Source organism: Harpia harpyja, chromosome 3 (assembly GCF_026419915.1).
Source record: "Harpia harpyja isolate bHarHar1 chromosome 3, bHarHar1 primary haplotype, whole genome shotgun sequence".
Lineage (NCBI taxonomy): Eukaryota > Metazoa > Chordata > Aves > Accipitriformes > Accipitridae > Harpia > Harpia harpyja.
In genome coordinates, this window is record NC_068942.1 from 68,829,706 (window position 1) to 68,847,707 (window position 18,002).

General features: G+C 51.5%; 1 protein-coding gene across 4 annotated transcripts in view; it reads right to left on the bottom strand.

The window, feature by feature from the left end:
* The window catches only part of BCL11B (BCL11 transcription factor B), a 97,034-nt gene extending 81,260 nt beyond the window's left edge, over positions 1–15,774 (bottom strand). For 2 of the 4 annotated variants that reach the window (XM_052783117.1, XM_052783115.1), the window contains exons 1-2: positions 14,892–15,774; positions 811–1,176 (exon numbers count right to left, since the gene is read on the bottom strand). In XM_052783117.1, coding sequence (XP_052639077.1) covers positions 811–1,176; positions 14,892–14,949 — 424 coding nt within the window. In that variant the 5' untranslated portion in view covers positions 14,950–15,774. Of the gene's footprint in view, positions 1–810; positions 1,180–14,891 lie in introns of all 4 variants that reach the window. The other 2 variants (XM_052783116.1, XM_052783114.1) reach the window with 1 other exon arrangement.
* Positions 15,775–18,002: the final 2,228 nt, after the last annotated feature.

Sequence of the window (18,002 nt, forward strand, 5' to 3'; positions counted from 1 at the left end):
GCACAGCAGCTCGCCCAGGTGGGTACCATCACCCGCCTGCCCACCTCTGAGCCGGGGAGGCCCGCTGAGTAAACATTAACTGCACCACGTACGAGAGTTTAAGGAAAAGGAATGCCTGCAATTTGCTCACCCAGGCCAGCCTGTGCTCTCGTCTCCTCATTCCAAAGCGCCATTTGGGGAGTGCATGTGAATGGAAGTGTCGCCCACCCAGCTCCAGCCATGCGCAGAGACCCAGGACAGGCGGCACAGGTAGCAATGCAGACCAGGAAGCTGACATCTACCCCAGCGGAAGGACCAAGCAAGGACCTAATGAACCCCTGCTTTAGCCCTTAAAACCAAATCTTCTTCCCGCTGCAGTCAGTGGGAAGAGGATTTTTCCACTGAATTCAGTGGGGTTGGGATTTGCTCCTTCCCAGTGGGTCTGCATGTGACAAAGGGTATCTGAACTGGACTGAACTGAGCATCTCACCAAAGTCCCCTATCCCTCCACCACTGCTACCTGCTTAAGGATGCTCCTGAAGTGGTTTCTGACCCCAACCTTCTGCTTTTTCCTACATGTACAGGCTGTCCCTCGGCTCTCCCAGGGGATTGAGAGGCCCCTCTCTCTGGGAGCTGGCCCTGCGCAGATAGCTACACTGAATTAAACATGGGGTGGACAGCCCTGCTGAGCCCTGCTGAGCTGTGAGGATCCTCCAGACCGATGGCTCCTATAAAGACCTGTTACTGAAGCCTCTTGTTTCATGGCGCTTTCTAGAGGGCTCTCGTTAAAAGATTACCCAGGCAGTTGATTGAGTGTAAAACATGCTGTACCTGCAATGTTCTCCTGCTTGGGGCAAATTCCTTTTGTAGGCGTGAGAAGACGGTCTTCTTCATCGGGTGTGACTTGGATCCCGATTTCCACTGGCTCTGACACTTTCCTGAGCTCGGCGCGTGAGGAGGGGGGAGGGCTGCTCTTATCCATGCTCTTTTCATAGCAGGCACCACCAGTGCCATTGCACTGTTTTCTCTTGTGCTCTATAAAAACCAAGATGTCTCCCAGCGGGAAGTTCATCTGACACTGTCCACAGGTTAACAAGTCGGGGTCTGTCCCGCCTGCGGTGATGCTGATGCCGCCCGGCTCTGCTATTGCCAGGCTCTCATCCTCGTCGGCGAGTGCCGGTTCCACATGGTCAGCCTCTGCTTTACATGGACAAGGAGAAAGAGGGAGGAAAGGGACGAGGGGAGAAGAGAAAGAGATTGCTTTGAATGTTCACAGACTCTGAAGGATGCATCACGAGAGGCCCAGCCTCCCCCCAGCCCCCCAAAGAAGCCAAGCCTGATGAGATCTTTCTTTTATTTTTCAGCTTTTCCGCTCTCCCAGAATGATTTCAATATATTTTGCAACCAAGCCTGCCTGAAACAAAATGGAAAGGCTGACCTGGCATAGCTTTCCTGACACCTCCTTCCCACTGCTGCCAGCGCTGCAAGGATATCAGCAAAGAGCCATTTTGCGAACGTTCGAGCCCCAAGTCACTTTCTGAAATAGTTCCTCTCTTTTTATCCCACCTTCTCATTCCCACCGCGTCTCCCAGCCATCTGGCTAAGGCCTCATCCAGCAAAGCTTATGCACCCGAACCTCTCCTCCTATTTCAGAGAGAGGGGGAAAGCTTGTGTGCTCCAAACAAGCAGGATCAGGCTCCCTGTGGCATAGAAAATTAGCACCACCTTGTCCCATTACAAAGATACCGGCAAGGTTAAGTGACCAGCCATTAGCAAGAATTACAGCAAACTATTTGCAAGGGTATGGTACGCAGGATACAGTCTCATGAGAAGTTAAGGGGTTTCAAAATTGTGTACAGTGGGAAAGAGAATGAGGCACTTACTTATTTAACATACTGGAATATTGGCTGAGCCTGAAATCTTCCACTCTATTTTCCTGATGTCAAATAACCCTGCAGTTGCTATATAGGTTAATAAAAGTTTTTTGTTTAAGTCTTGCCCATGGACCTGGTGGATTTCATACCATTACCCCCAAAGACTGGGAGAGCATTTCTGAGTGACCTGCATCAGTTTTTAAGAAATAAGTAACTTCTCATTTCACAATTAATAAAACACAGTGCATTTTTAATGGGTATTTAGAAGATAATTCTTACATTATAAAATAATTATGGATCACCATCCATTTCTGGGGCAAAACGTGGGTTTTAGTTTGTTTTCTCTTGTTCTGCTGTGTAACTGCCAAATCATACAAACCTTGGTCTTTACTCAGGCAAAATTTCCACTGACTTTTGCCTAAGGCTGTTTTGCCTCTGCAAGGACTATAGGATTTGGGCTGAACAAAACAGAGGAACTAACAGTATGTAAATCAGTGAGTGAGACCTCTAATCGAATCAGGATTAAAGGAATAGGAGGAAAAATGTTCTCTATTAGCCCAAGCAGTTTGCTTATGGATTTCCTGGGGAAAGCAAGTCACCCAAATATCTCAAAGAAGTAAGACTGAGATAAACAGATGTTATAATCCAGATCTGGATTCTCCTCCTAGCCGAAAACAAAAGGCGTTTTGTCCCGCTCTTCAGTAAATTGCAAAAAAAACACATAGGAAAGGGACAAGAGGTAGAAGGTGAAATGTATTACCTGGCAACAAAAATGGTTGAGCCTTGAAAAAGGCAGTTTAGAAAAAGAATCGCCCCCATTTTTGCCTTCCAGAATAAATACTTGATCGGTGTATCTACCAGCTGTATTACATCAGAGCTCACTAACAGCAAAGCGGAGAGCAGCAGCAGCACCAGCAGGAAAAAGACGGGGACCCCAGAAAAGCACCCAAGCAGGGACCATCCTGCTGGAGCAAACGATGAGCACAGGAAGGCTTCGGTTTCCTAACTCACACCAAGCTTACCAAATACACAGCACAGTACTCGTTCTGAAAACCATTAATTAACTTTTCCCCCTTAATCTAAGTTTAAAAGGAGTTTGAAGACAATACTACGTAATTAATTCACCAGTTTATATCATGAAAAGATGCCTCCTTGCCTTAGTGAAAATGTAACCATAACCTTGCGCTGAACAGGGACTGCTGGGAAGGGAGCGGGTGCCTGCAAACAGTGTGTCACGATGCAAAAGGTAATTATTTAGTGCTGCGGTTCCCTTTAATGATCTAACATTGAGCAATATTGTTTATATTGAAGGGAGCTTGCACCTTTAATTACCAATTACATATACATCATTTTAGAGCCAAAAGAAAAGGACTGTGAAAAGGGTCCTTTAGAAATGTGCGCACTATTTCTAGGAAGAATTCCTATTAAGGGGGAGCAGTGTGTCAAAATATTAAAAAAAAAAAAACCATACAGAGAGGCACACACAGGCACGCAGATACACACGCGGGAGATGGGACAAAGAGCTGGAAAAGACAACACGAAAACAGGAACTGAACCAAGGGTCGTAAGGAAAAAAGGTGGCAGAGGGGGAAAATGCTTGTTACTAGCTTCACCTAACATTCCTGTAAAGCCTTCAGATTAAAGTCTGTCTCTTAAATTACAAACACTGAATTTTGGCATTTATATATATGTAACAAATAAAAAGAAAAGCACAGATCATAACTTGATTATCTTTTTGATGTGAGGATTTTTTTTTTTTTTGCCTGTGATTTACATTGTGCTCTTCAGAAAATGTAGCAAAACTGCTGCATTTGATAAGGGTCCTGACCAGGCATCTGTGGAAACATGAAGGAGGTTTGAACAACTAAACTGTTGCAAATTCTTTCTTTTCAGTTCTACACTTCGTTTGAATATTAGTTAAATCCACATATGCCTATTCGCTTACACTCGCTCACTCTCTCTTTCCAAGGACTCTGCAATGGCATTTTTTTAAAAATAACATCTGGTATTCCTTCATATTTTGGCAGTCATCACATTACCAAAAATCAGCTTTTCGTTTTCTTGGTACACCGAGCCCTCGTGATCAGTAGTAATTGGGTTTCAAACTATCAAAAGATTTTTTTACTCGACTCTATTTCTGATTTGAGCTTAATAAATCACCAAGCATGAGACCATCCGTACACCCAATAATGCAGAAGCTATATTACATCCCCTTATTCGGGACATGGAAAACAGATACAAAAGAATGAAAAACAAAATACTGAATAGATCTTCAGATACGTTTTATCCATGGCAATTTGGATTTTTTTTTTTTTTAACTCGGAATAAAAAAAAAGAAGAAAAGGCTTCCTATTGACAACTCAATTAAGCCATTAAAAACCTACATTCAAGTAACATTACAGCAGAGATTTAAAACCCACAAAGGAAAAGAGAAAAAAGCCTGCAAGTCCAGCCCATAATGCATAGGGTCATGCCTGGTTAATACAACAGCCAAGATCTTAGGCTGTTTAAGGAGTCCTTTAATACCAATGGGGCAATTTGGGCCAGTCTCAATCTAAAGTTCTGACTCCGCTTGTGTCTGTGGGTTTCAAATGAGTCGCTTCACATTATTTGAATTTAACTTTGTGGTTTTATTGCTGTTTGTTGGTAGCTGGGTTTGGGGGGAGGAGGGTGTTTCCTCACGAGTATTTATTTTAAATTAATTTATATTTTTTTTAAGAAGGAGAAATCAAGGCACACAAAAAAGGAGAATGAAAAACATCTCATCTCCCTTACGTGGGAAAAGGAAAAAAAAATGCAAACGAGCTATTTCCAGCCAGGACTCATGCCCTGGTTCTTCCAGGTGTGTTAAGGTGTGCCCGGCATTTTTCCTGCACCCAGAGATTCCTCCGAAGAGGACTGCCTTGGCGTTGCTTGCCTAAAGAGCACAGCGAGTCAGGACGGGCGATCTATGGGGACGTGAGTGACACTTGTTATCCAATGGCTTCATGAAATTAATGCAACCAGAGAATCTAAACCATTTGCGCTACTCTGAAAAGCATTACACTTGCTGGCTGGACTCTAAGCAGCATCTCCAAGCTCTCTGGCTGCCTCCCATGGCAAAATACAGTGGACAAACCCCTCAATTCCATAAAGGCACTGTCACAAAACCACCAGCGCTCCTACTTCAGCATGGTGACATCATTAGAGCATATGCGCCCCATGCAAACAATACTCTCATGCCCAGTATTAAAGCGAATGCACATGCTAACTACTTTCTGCCTGTCAGATGTCTCAAAATCATACCCATTAACAGTGAAAAAGACTGTGTTATTAAAAATCATTTCCAAGGCCTCAAAGGATGGAACAGTGGATGCTTGTTCACAGCGTTTGGGTGAGGCTGGGTCGAGGCAGCAGTAATTTTTTTTTTTTTGCCTTTTTATTGCACTGCAGAACCAAGGTAAGAAGGGATCTAAAAGTTGCCAACTTATTCCCTTCCTTATTCTTCCCGATCTACAGTATCAGAAGGAGGCAGAGAAAGGGGGAAGAGGGAACGTTTTGGTGCCGGGCCAAAGCATTGCGTGTGAAACCTCCCCTCCGTGGTTGGTTTCTGCACAAATCGATAACGGGACGGTTAAGGCGAGCGCTGCCAGTGCCTTCCCCGCAGAGGTGCTGCTGGGTGCCCTGCCTGCCCCGGCACCCCGCTACAGACACCGTCCGCCCTCATGCCCACCTGGGGGGGCGAAGCAGGGGCTGCCCCAGGGCCACCCATCTCTGGGACGAGCTGGGGCTGCCCAGGGTCCGCCATGGGGGTATGGCTCCCGGCGCCCAGGCACGGGAAGGCGCCCGCCGGCGTGCCGCAGCGTGCCGAGCACGCCGTTCCCCGCACGCAGACGCTGCTGTCTCGAAGGCACATCCAGAAAGAGCTCAGCCCAGTTGGGGAGCGAGCACAAAGAAGTGACTCGCTCTTCAGGGTGTTGGCCCAAAGCAGGCCTGAAAATGATGTCCCTTCAATCAACACCCACATGTCACATTTACTGTAACATCAACGTGCTTAACAGAAATAGCGCGGATCACATGCTCTCTAGCTGGGTTATCGCCGAGATCGGTGTCAGGATCCTCGCTGCACAAAGACTAACGCTGCGCAAAGCGGGCGACGCGGCTCCTCGCCGTCGAAGTTTATCAATAACCTGTTTTCAGAGCCTCCCCGCAGCTGCAAGGTGCAGAGTCGAGCTTCTGCCTACATATTGCATCAGCATCACGCTCAGCGGTACTAGGCACCGCTTATCTGCCATCAATTTTTAATTTTTCTGAGGGCTGACAAACAATCGTTCAGAGTATGTTCCATTTTTTTTAAACAGAAGTCTGAGGCTGACTCGGCCAAAAGAGGCGACTTGATGGGGAAGCCCCAGAAACACGGGGGCCCCGCAGCTCTGCCGCACTTTCCGAGCGACGACTCCCCCACACAAAGGCGGCCGGAGCGGCGGCGAACCTCCGCCGCGCCGCCCGCGCCTGGCCCCGGGGCCGCCGCCGCCGCCGAGCCGCCGCCGTCCGGTCCGCTCCGGTCCGCTCCGGCCCGGTCAGCCGCTACGCGCCAGCCCGCCCTCCCCGCGTGCCGGACGGCAGCACGGCCCGGCCCGGCCCGGGCCGCCACGGCGGGTGGCGGTGGCCGTGGCGGGCTGGCCACCGGCACCTGCCCGCAGCGGGCGGGATGGAGCCCGCCGAGCCCCCCCCCCACCTCCCCCCGGCTGGGTATCGACAGCGAGGGGACGGGAGCGAGGGGATCGGGACCCAGTGGTGCAGGCATGGGGCGGGGGGGGGGAATAACCAGTTTCACTCCAACGCCTGAGCAAGCCCCGCGCACAGCCGCCAGTTAGAGGACTCCCCTGCACCGCTGGCATGTCAGACAGCTTTTGCAGAAGTATCCCGAATCTCTGGGAAGAGCAGTTTAACCCTCCGTACACACCTGAGACGGAGCGAGCCCAAGCACCGCCACAAAGAGCCGGGCAACGCAGCGGGGTTTGGGGAAAAGAAGAAGGAAAACGACACAATAACCACGCCGGACCCAAAACGGAACAAAAGCCAAGAATATCCAAGGAGCCGCGCGAATCTCCAACACTTGTCAGATGTTATTTCATCAGAAACTATGCACAGTGTTAAGGAAGGGAGTGGCGTGTCTCCGCTTAAGTAAACTATACGTTCATAAAAAAATATTTACTGCTTTTGAGAGCAGAAAATGCATAGGCTCTTCTATGGACTGCAGAAGCTGTAAATCTCTGCAGATAAAATGGGATGTGATGATGTGATATAAAAGCATTCTTTGTTCCCCAGTGAATACATTTGTTTTATTTAAAACTAAACGACAACCAAGGAGAGAAAGGAGCGCTCGGTGCCACAAAAGGAGAAGGAGCAGTATTTGGGTACAGGCTTTTAACTGGTGTGGAAAAGGATACTGGAAGCACAGAGTCTTACCCCAGGATTTAAAAGGCAGGATCAAAATTAAGTAATTAGTTTTGAGCATGTATTAAACACACAACAACTTTGTTCTTTTCTTAAATATCAGGCTCAAAAGAGACTTTCTCAATTGTGTATGGCACACTGTTGCTCATATACAATTTTCTTAAGCCCTTTTTTTTTTTTTTACTTTCATTGAAGCATATTCATTATAACATTCAGCGAATTTATGGCTTCTTCCAGTGGCTTAGTAAAAGGGGTCATAAAAAAGTTAAGTAAACCAGTGTGTTTTTTTCCTCTCCCTTAACTTTGGATTCCTTTTTTATACTGTGCTGTCTAGCGCTTAGTCTTTGGAAAGTACCTTGGGCATATCCAGCACACACACAAATTATCAGCTGCTCCAGGAAAAAAAAAAAAAACGGAATTTCTTGCACTGAGGCAACTACACAAAAGACTTGCATATGTCAAAAATACAGAACTAAGTCCCTGTGAATGCTGCACCATTAATCAAATCCCCGATCTGGTGTCACTTTTGCCAGTAAAATGATGATATTCTTCTAACCCCCTTCTACTGGCGCGTGCCTGCAACGCATGAAGTGTGTCCCTCTGCTTTAATTTGTTTTCGAATAGCCTGCTTTAGGCATTTTTTATATATCCTTTGGAGAAAAAAAAAGAAGACAAAAAAAAAAGAAGCTACTGCTTAAAGCTCCAGCAAGGGTCTTACAGTACCGAGCAAGCAACAGCTTTTCGGGAGGGAGGGCAGACAGTGAGCAAATTTCACTGATGTTCAGGAGCTGAACACACAACTGCCTCTGAGGCTGTAACCGTGGGTGCCAAGGAACGGTGTGCAGTCTGCCCAGATACATTTTAAGAAAGAAAATAAACACGAAAGAGGAAGGTGCTGTAGTAAGAGCAGCTGAATGAATCATACATTTATCAATGCATGCAGTTATTGATGCCTTTTCCCTCCCTCGTTAAAAAGATACATATATATATATAAATCCATCTACAGCCAATGCTGATGCTTCACCAAGCACTTTTATGGTATTGCTAACTTTAAAGCAGGCGGCAACCCCCAGACCCCGTTTATTTTTCCGCGTGCTTTCTCTGGAGGCCACCAAGGGGACACCAAATTCAACCAACAACTGCAACGCAACCCTGGAGAAACCGAACTGCAACCCAAAAGAAGGAAGTGCTCCGGCAAGGAGGCAGAGAGACATTTTAGGGTAGCAGGTCTCCACGGGGAGACTTTTCCGCTGGGCTTCGACCTGGGGGAGTGAGACGGGTGGGAGGCAGAGGACGGAGCAGGAGGAAGGGGAGAGTGGGTGTGCGTGTGCTGGGTGGTCAGAGGCAACGGGAAGGAGGAGAAGGGGGATCGTTGTTTCTCTTCATAAAAGTTAACAGTCGTGGAATGGAAGGAAAGCCACAGTCGGCGAAGTCTGAGGTTTCGGGAGGGGAGAAGGGAAGGTTTTCCCCATGGCTGGGAAACACTAGCATCAGCAGCGGCCTGGGCACTGTGCTCTTCAGCTTACCGGTCTGTCAAACGAGCTGGCTGCTGTCTATATGCTTCCAAGCAGCTCAATTAAAACATTAAATGAAGTAGAGAAATCATCAGATAAATTGCTGGCCCTCTCTACCCAAGAGTGAAGGGTTTTTGTACAGCTGATGACAGCCCTGATCTTTTGTCTGACCTAATTTACTTCTCTTTCAGGTTAGAATCAAGCACGCTTTCCTGTCACAGGATAACCTCCATCCACATATTGCACCCTAAAAATGAGAAGACACTTGTGCTATGTTAACAATACCATAACTTGCTGAATTTATCAGGTTGGGTGAAATAAACGTCCACTGATCAAAGCTTCCCGTGTGTACACCACGAATTATCTGTTTGGGCAAGAAAGTGTCCCGCTAAAGTCCGTCCACGACGCACAAGCTGACTGCGGCAGAGAACAGCACAAGCCCGGTGAAGCAGCCTGTGAGCTGCTCAGCAGCAACTTGTACATGACAGACGTAATTTTCTGTTTATTTCTCTAGAAAAAAAAATGCTTGTTTTCATTTGCAGGACCCGCAGATTTTTTGCTCTAAGGACCTGAGGATCAAAGCACGGTAAACTATCTAATAACAAATCCTCTCGGCTAGGGTACATGTGGCTTTCTGACATGTAATCAACGCCAAATTATGTACGTCTATGTCTGCCTTGTTGCTGTACACACCTTCTCCTAGAACTCCAGCTTCCTTGCTCAGTGTTTTTACGTCCACTGGAACAAACAAACGGATCTCCGTGGAATTCCCCCCCCACACTCCCCGAGACTCGTTCTTGTACAGGTATCATTACCCCGATCGCTATCTGCCGACAAGAAGTTGAGAATTTAAACACTGTATGTTGACAACAAAAGGCGCTGTTAGAAACTAATTTTAATTCGAAACTCCTGTCCGCCCGAGCCAATTAATCAGCGGCGATCTAGCTGAAAATAGATTTGCCTCGCTCGCAGCCCCTCTCCGCGAGCGCTCTATAGCTCTTCGCATGCCAATCAATACTACAACTTCGCCCTGAAAACGTTCTGCAGCCCCGCGAGCGGGCTGAGCGGCGGCTCCGGCTTCCTGGGGCAGAGCATCCCGCGCCGCAGGGCCGGAGCCAGCCCTGCCATGATACAGGCTATGAGCTCCCCCTAGTCGTCAACACCCGCCACTGGCAGCCGGGGGCACAAGGCAGGCGTGCGAGCAACTCAAAAAGCCAGCAAAGTTTATTTTGGAAAGTATTTTCCATCAACAGACAACACAGAGCGCAAAGCCATGCAGGTAGGCAACGTGGAAGGGAAGCGAACATCTTGCGCGAGGCTTTTTTAAAGCGAAGAGGTGTGCTGGCAGCAAGCGCAGCCCAGGGAAGAGCCGCTGAAGAGGTGTCGACCGAAGTCGGTAACTGGCATCAATAATTTGTACTACTTCTACGAGCGCACACTCCACTAAGTCATAATTATTGTCAAATATGCCACAAGACAACCCTTTGTTCTGCAGAGAAACATAGGTTTTGCGCAAGACAAGGGCTCCAGCCATTCCTATTGAAGGCAGCCAGGTTGTAAAATCTTGAAGACTTTTCTTTCTCAATATTTAAATAAGCCTGACAAAATATGCTTTGCATCTGCCGACCAGCAAAAAAATGCAAAATGATTTCTCACCCGCTGTACATCTATTTAAGCCACTGAGCACATCAACCGAAAAGGACGGAACAATCTAGATCCACAATCTAGTTACTCCGCACCAGTTTTTAAAAAATATTTTAGAAGACCAGAAACTATGAAAATGTGCCAGTATATATATTTTTTTTTTTACCTTGTAAGTCCAATACAAGTATATTCAAATGAGAGGCAACCTGGAAGTCGACAGCACACAACCTTTTTTTTTGTCCTGTCCTATTTAAAGCCAACACATGTAATGTCTTTTAAAAGCACATTAAGCTTTTCTGGGCACAACTATGCAGGTATTACGAAAAAGTCAGCCATCTCCAAAATAATAATAATTTCCTCTCTAATTCTTCAGTCACACCTTACCATCCTCTTTGTACTAGAGTTGATTGCCTTGGTGGGGGGGGGTTTCTACAGGAAGAGTGCATTAATTGCACTAAATCTAAATGCATTTTAAGAGAAGCTCCTTGAAGCCATTTGCAAAACTTTGATATGCAAAAAATCATAGGTTTTTTTTTTATTATTGTTTTTAATGACTATGTACAAATACAAAGTGATAAAGGAAATTATTACTTTTCCTAGGGAACCTGTTGACCAGGTACTGAAGAGCCTCCTTGGGAAACCTGGTTCTCTACCTAGAATTGTATGATTTTACTGTGCCTTTCCCTCCCAATCTTTGCTGCTGCTCTACAGAAATGTTCTTGCTTTGCCGCCTTCTGCAAAACTGCTACCAGCGAGCTTTTCACATGCTCGCGCCTTTCACATTTCCTCTAAATGCAAAATGCAGGGCTAGTTTGAAAACAGATTTCTCAAGTTAAAAAAAGAAGATCTTAAGCTGGAAAATCAGCAATTTGAATCAAACCAAAATAACATTTCTTTGCACAGAGCAGCTCAACAGCTCAGCCTCCTCTTCGCTACATAATCGTCTCTTTTACTTTGTCCACCCATTTAAGTGAGCTCAGCTACCAAGTTTGTTCTGTCCACCACCACTGAAGAAAGGTCCAGAGCTGCTCTTTTCTCCCCATGTATTTCCCCTCTTTTTGTCCTGCACATGCATCCATTACAAGGCTGCCTGGATGAGCCTGGAAAGGACAAACAGGCCACTCCGGTTTTCAGTCTTAAAGACCACTGTGCTAATGAGACCCTGCAACTCTGGAGCACAACTACATTGCAGCTTCTCTGCTTTTTATGTTTGTTTGTTTGTCTTACACTCAGGATCTAAACGTTTCTCTGAACACCAGGAGCATGAAACCCAATAAACTCCAGCTGAGCAGTGTCAGAAAACCCTTCTCTCTCTCTCTCTCCCCCCATCTCTCTCCCAATCTCTCTTTCCTTCGCTGGCACAGACCTCCAATCCATCCTGAAATGCAACTCTCCTGACAGATGCCAAAAAGGGAGGGGGGGGGGGGGAAGCCCAAGCTAAACATGACATAAATGCAAGATTTCTGAAAACAGTATCAATTCATCCAGCTTGGAGGGGCTTGGCTTGGGGTTGGCTTTATTTTGTTGGAAGTGCTTTGGTTTCCCATTCCGTCGCCCGCTACTTTCCAAACTCCCTCTTAGAGAGGACGGTCTCCCTGGCTGCTTTTCCCCCACGAATGACACCTTCCCGAGGAGTGCGGGGATTGCGAAACCCCCTCCTGCAAGCCTGCAGCTGAGGCTCAGCGGCTGTGCGCTGAAATGCCTGCGCTTCCTGCTCCCCCCAGCCCCAACCCCAGCCCCAGCCCCAGCCGCAGCTCCCCCCCCCCGGCTCCCACCCCCTCCTCCCCTGGATACCTTCATTTTTTTCTGCCACTGTTCAGTATGCAGCCTGATTTCTTCGCCAGCTTCCTCAGGATGGAGAGAGAGATAAATACAAGAGGGGAGGGAGGGAAGCTGCGTACCGCTCTGCTCTCCATTCCTCCCCAGCCTCCCCGCTAAACCCATTGTACACGCAGCTCCTCGGCACCTTTTAATGCTCTCCTGCCTCATTATTTACTTTCAAGTAAAGCGATCAGAAAAGGAGATCAAATTGGAAGAACAAACCTACCTGGCTCTCTTCTCCACCCCACCTCCCCCCCCTCAGCAGCAACAGCAGCGAGAAAAGAAATGTTTCACCCCTTTAAACAAATTCAGACGTGCGCAACAAACCAGATTTTCCGCACAACCCCTTTCAACACCCCACATCTCCTCGCAACTGAGACAGAAAAGTGGGAGAAATTGCACAGGGCGATTTAGAGGGGTTAGGTGGTTGATGCTTTTTCTTAAAAAAAAAAAAGGAAAAAAAAAAAGCCACCAACAAAAAAGGGAGACGCATTTTCCAAACCGGATGGTTAAAAACAAAAATGCAATTAACGAGTTGAGGAGGGGGGGAATCCACCTTTTATGGTGATGCAAATCTGACTCCAAATAACAATGAATTAAAAACAAACCCCCCAGAAAGAGCTGAATACCAGATGCATCTTCATTTGTGTTCTACCAGCTGATGGGCTGGAGGGGGGGGGGGAGGAGGAACGGGTTAAAAAATAAAGGCGCACACCAAAAAAAAAAAAGAAAAAAAAAAAAGGAAAGACAGAGCGAAAGAAAATGAAATTTCGGGACCCAAACCGTCCCCCCACAACCCTCCGCTACGAAAAGAAAAAAAATCTCACAGGAGGTGGAAAAATTATATACACATATATATCTCGATTCCCAAGGAAATCTTACAAACAGAAATTTATCACCGGTAACAAAGAAAGAGAGGAGCTCGCAAGCACCAAATGCTCCTGGCAGATGGCTCCTATTCTTGGCTTTCAGGGGAGGGGAGAGAAGCCGGGGGAATATTTTATTTATTTATTTATTTAAATTCTTTAAAATCTCAACATAAATATTCGGATCCGCCGCGGCTCAGGCTCAGCCCCGGGCTGGCTCCGTGCGCGCCGCCGCCCCCCGCAGCATAGCAACTTGCGGACTCGTCTTTTTGGGGGGGGGGGTGTCCGGCCGGCCTTCCCGGCGGGGTGCGGGGCCCCATCCCGGCCTCCGCCCCCCCAAACCTCGCTACGGCCCGCCGGGCATTTTCTCCCACCCCCCTCAAACGGGTCCGATGCTATAGGAGGGAACTGGGGGGGGGGGGGGCCCTCCCCGTGCCCCGGTGGCGGCGGAGCAGCGGGGAGCGCTGGGGGCCCCGCGCCCCGGGAGGCGCCCCCTCCCCAACATCCCCCCCCCCGCGGCACAAGCCCCGCGGGGACGGGAGCGGCGGAGCAGCGGAGCGGGGCGCCCGGCGCGGGGACCTGCCCCCGACTCTGCCTGCAGGCGCTCGCCCCTCTCCCGGGGCTTTAGGGGTGGGAACGGGGAGGAGGGGGGATGCTGGAGCTGGAGGCGGGGGGGGCGCCTCCTTCCCTCCCCCCGCTTTATCTTTTCCTTTCCTTTTTTTGGGGGGGGGGGGGGTATGTGCGTGTTTTCATTTCACAATGGGAGCTTCGGCAAAGTGCAGCCTCCGCTCCTGCCCCGGCACCCGAGCCGCTGCCCGGCCCGCATTTCGTGCCCTCCAGCCCCGTCCCCTGCCTCGGCTCTCCCCGCGCCCCCCGCCACCGACAGACACCCCCGCCCGCCCCCGGCCCCTCCGCAGCCCCTGCCCTGCCTCAAGCCCCAGCCGAGCTGATCCTGCCTTCTCCCCCCCCCCCCCCCCAATCTCGCTTTGGAGGAGAGTTATCTCCCCCCGCCGGCGATGCACCTGGGGCGGGCAGGGTGCAGCCTGCCCATCTACCTGCCCCGCGTCCCCGCGCCGGGGGGGCTCGGCGCCCGCCGCTGCCGGCCCGCGCTAGCCCGTCCGGCCCACAGCCTCCATGCGCTTCCCGTTAAGTACCCCCCCCGGCCGCTCCGCTTCTCCCCCCTCTCGCTGCCCACCTTGATCCACCCCCCCCCCCCCCCCCCCGCCGCCCCGGCCCGGCTGTCACGCCGAGGCAAGGCGCTCGGCCAACTTTTCCCACCGCTCCGCGCTGTCCCCGGAGCAGGGAACGAGGAGCCGGGCCGGGGGCGAGCGGCGGAGCCCCGGCGGGGTGGCCCGGCCCGGCCCGGCCCGGTCCGGAGCGGCGCGCCCCGCTCCGTCGCCCCCCGCACACGCACCGGCTCCCCGGGGGAGCCCCACGCCGCCCCACGCCGCGCTCTCCCCGCCGGCAGCGCCTTCCCCGCTCCACGCCGCCTGCCTGTCCGCCTCACCTCCGCACCGCTGCAAAAACGCACAGCAAACTTCGGGCTTCTCCCCCCCTCCACCCCCAGCCCATCCCCCCTAGCCACACACCCCCCTCCCCTCTTTAATTCCCTTCTCCTCTCCCTCTCTCTGAAGTCATTTACCAGCTTTGGTTGCTCCTGGAGTCTCCCCCCCCCCCCCCCCCCAACCGCTTCCTCCCCTTCCCTAATTTTGCTCCTCGATTTCGGCTCGGTCTGGTTCCAAGTTCAAACTTACGTGTGATAATCTCTCTTTGTGACAAGTGCTGCGGGTTTCCCTGCTTGCGACGGGACATTGCCCTGGCATTTACACTGGCATCGCCTGGAGAGCTGCACTGGTTTGGGGGGATGTGTTGGGGGGGCGATCCTCCTCCTCTTTTTTTTTTTTCCTCTTTCTTCTTCTTCTTTATCGAGTTCTTCTTCTTTCAAAAAAAAAATTAAAAAGGAAAAAAAAAGCCTCCTTTTTGTTGCTGCTGTGGTGCACTGGATGGGATCCCCTCTCAATTAAAAATCATCATCATCATCATCATCATCAGGAAAAGCTCTTTTTCGCTTTTTTTTCTCTCTCTTTCACACACTCTGTCTTTTCTCCACAGCTTCTGCCACTTGGACTTCCAGATCTCTTCTTGAACTTGGGAGGATATGCACCGCCAGTGACACTTTTCTCTTTCCCTCTTTCCAGAGTGCTTGGCAAATTGGCAAGTGTGCTTTTCCACCAGGAGGGTAAAAAAAGGAAAAAAAAAAATCGAAAAAGCAAAAAACCGCAGGAATATAAAAAAAAAGTACTAGAATTGGGATTGCCCCCACACGCAAAAAATTGCCAAAAAAAAAAAAATGTTTTTCAGAGATTGACCCTTGCTGGGTAGATATATAGAGAGAATTTTTTTGAAAAGGGGTAGCCAAAACTGTGTCTCCTCTTTCCCAGTTCAAGTGGCACTGCTTTGCCCTGGTGCTTTTGGATTGCCAGTGCTCCTGCACCACTTTGCACTCTTCCCCCCTCGCCTGGCACTGGGACTGGAAGGAAGGAAGCCCCCAGTGCAGCTGGGCTGGTGCTGGCTATTACTATTATATATTGCAATGTGAAGATGGCGGAGTCCTGGTTCTCTGGGAGCGCTCTGTCTCTCTATGGCTGGGGCTGCCTCTGTACAATGGGATAAAATTCAAGTTCAAGTGCGGACGTGACGTTTAATCTGCACTAGAGACAAAAAGACCCAGAGAGTAGGAGCACTGGGGGCGACTAGCGGTGGCTTTTTAACATTGTACCCTGCAAGAGAACAAGAAACGCCACTCGCACACACCGCACACACCCGCGCGCACACACACACACACACACACGCACGCACACACACACTCGCACACAAACTAAAGCCCATGCAGGGCTCGGGAGCCGCTCCGGGCTTTGTGCCGCGCCGCCTGCTCGGCTACGCGGAGTGCCGGCACCGGAGGAAAGCGCGGGGGGTGGGGGGGGGGGGAGGAGGAATAAATCCGCATCCTCACGCACGGCCAAACTTCCCCGAGACCGGCGCCGGCCGCAGCGGGGGCGGCCGGGGCGGGGGGCGGCGCGGGCGGCTGCCCGGGGCCGCGGCGGGCTCCGCGGCCGGCGGCCGAGGGAGGCGCGGGCGGGAGGCTGCGGCGCGCTGCCCGCCGGTGCCGCCGCCTCGCCGTTACTCATTGCGGCGGCGGCCGGTCTCCGCCGTCCGGGCCCGGCGCCGGGTCGTGCTCCCCGCCGTCCGTGCCCGGGAGCGGCAGCTGCCGAGGGGTCTGGGGCTGCTCTTCCCTCCAGGCGCCGCCGCAGCTCCTCGGCGGCGAGCACGTCCCCCCCTGCATTTCTTTCGAACAGTTTTACAACAACACAAATATCTGTGTGGGTTGGGGAGAGGATTTTTTTTTTTTTTTTTCCTCCCTCCCTCCTCTCTCCCTACCCGAAGTGTGATGGTAGCGGGACACGCGCGCACACCCGATCCGCACACGCACACGCGCTCCGACCTTCTTCTCCCACCCTCCTACCCCCCTTCCCTTAAAATCCTGGCAGAGAGGATTTTTCCTTGGAGGAATTAAGTCTCAGCCACGAATCGAGAGACGCCGAGTTCCCAGGGACCGCATCTCGGTGCACTTGTCCTCCTTTTTCACACGCAGGTAAATGCCCACAACTGCGTGCGCTTCTAACTTGGGAGAATCTTGGAAACCAACTTTTTCCCCTCTGCCTCCGCTCTCCGAGCCCATCTCCTGCGATTATTTCTCTCTCTCTCTCTCCCCCCCCCCCCCCCCCCGCCGCCCCAGACAAGGAAATTGTTCGGTGCAAACAGCTTTTCAGCACCAGGTCTGGACAGGGCGAGGGGAATGGGGAGAGGGGGAGGGCTGGGGGCTTGAAGGCAGATGGAGCAGAAACCCAAGAAAGCCAGCCTCCACCCGGAGCACGCTAGGAGAGCCGCTCTGTACTCGTGTCATTTACTTTCCACGTTAAATGAATATATTTTTTTTGTATTAAATCGCATGAGAGCCTTGGGGGGACCAGAATTCATCTCGGTGCCCTTAATCAGTTTTGAGTAGAATTTGGCTAAACAGCATCGCTCTCGCCTCCTCCAGCAAATCTGCCTTTTCCTCCCCACACCCGTCCGCCCGCTCACAGCTCGCATTTCGGCGCTGCCAGCCCCCGGCCCCCCGGAGCCCGGCCCGACGGCACGCCGAGGGCAGCCGCCCCCCCCTCCCTCCCCCAGCTCCCAGGCCGGGCGGTGGGCGCGGGGCCAGCCTTGCGGTGCCCTTCTCTGCCCCGGCTCAGCCCTCCGCCTCTATTAAGGCACGGCAAACACGTAAAAGACATTTAACGGCGCTTAAGCTGTTTAGATTCTTCGCCGTGAGTGTTTTGGTTTGTTTGGCAGGGTCCTGCAAAGAAAAATGTGCGTGGTGATGGCAGGGGCTCCGCGCCGCCGGGCAGGGGAGGGACGGGAGCCGCGGCCCCCCCGGCCCGCAGGGGTGCCCCCGGGGCCGGCCCGGCGGGACAACGTTGTCCGAGCCTGCCGGGGCCGGGGGTCGGGATGCGGCACTCTCGCGGGGGGGGGGGGGGGGGGGCGGAGGGCAGGGTCTCCCCTCCGCTGGCCTCCGCACCCGCGGGGAAGGGGGCCCGGGCAGGTCAGCGGGGCTGGGGGCTGCCCTCGCTCCTCTCCCCGCTTTGATCCCTCCTCTCCTCCCGGCCGGCGAGGCCAAGAGCCTTTGTGTGGCTGTGCCTGCCGTGCGAAGCGCGGCCCGGCCCCGGGGCCGCTCCGCGGGGCTGCGGCCGCGGTCACGGGGGGGGTGGGGGGTGGGGGGTGGGGGGGTGTCACTTTCCACCCTCGGGGGTGCAAAGTCCGGC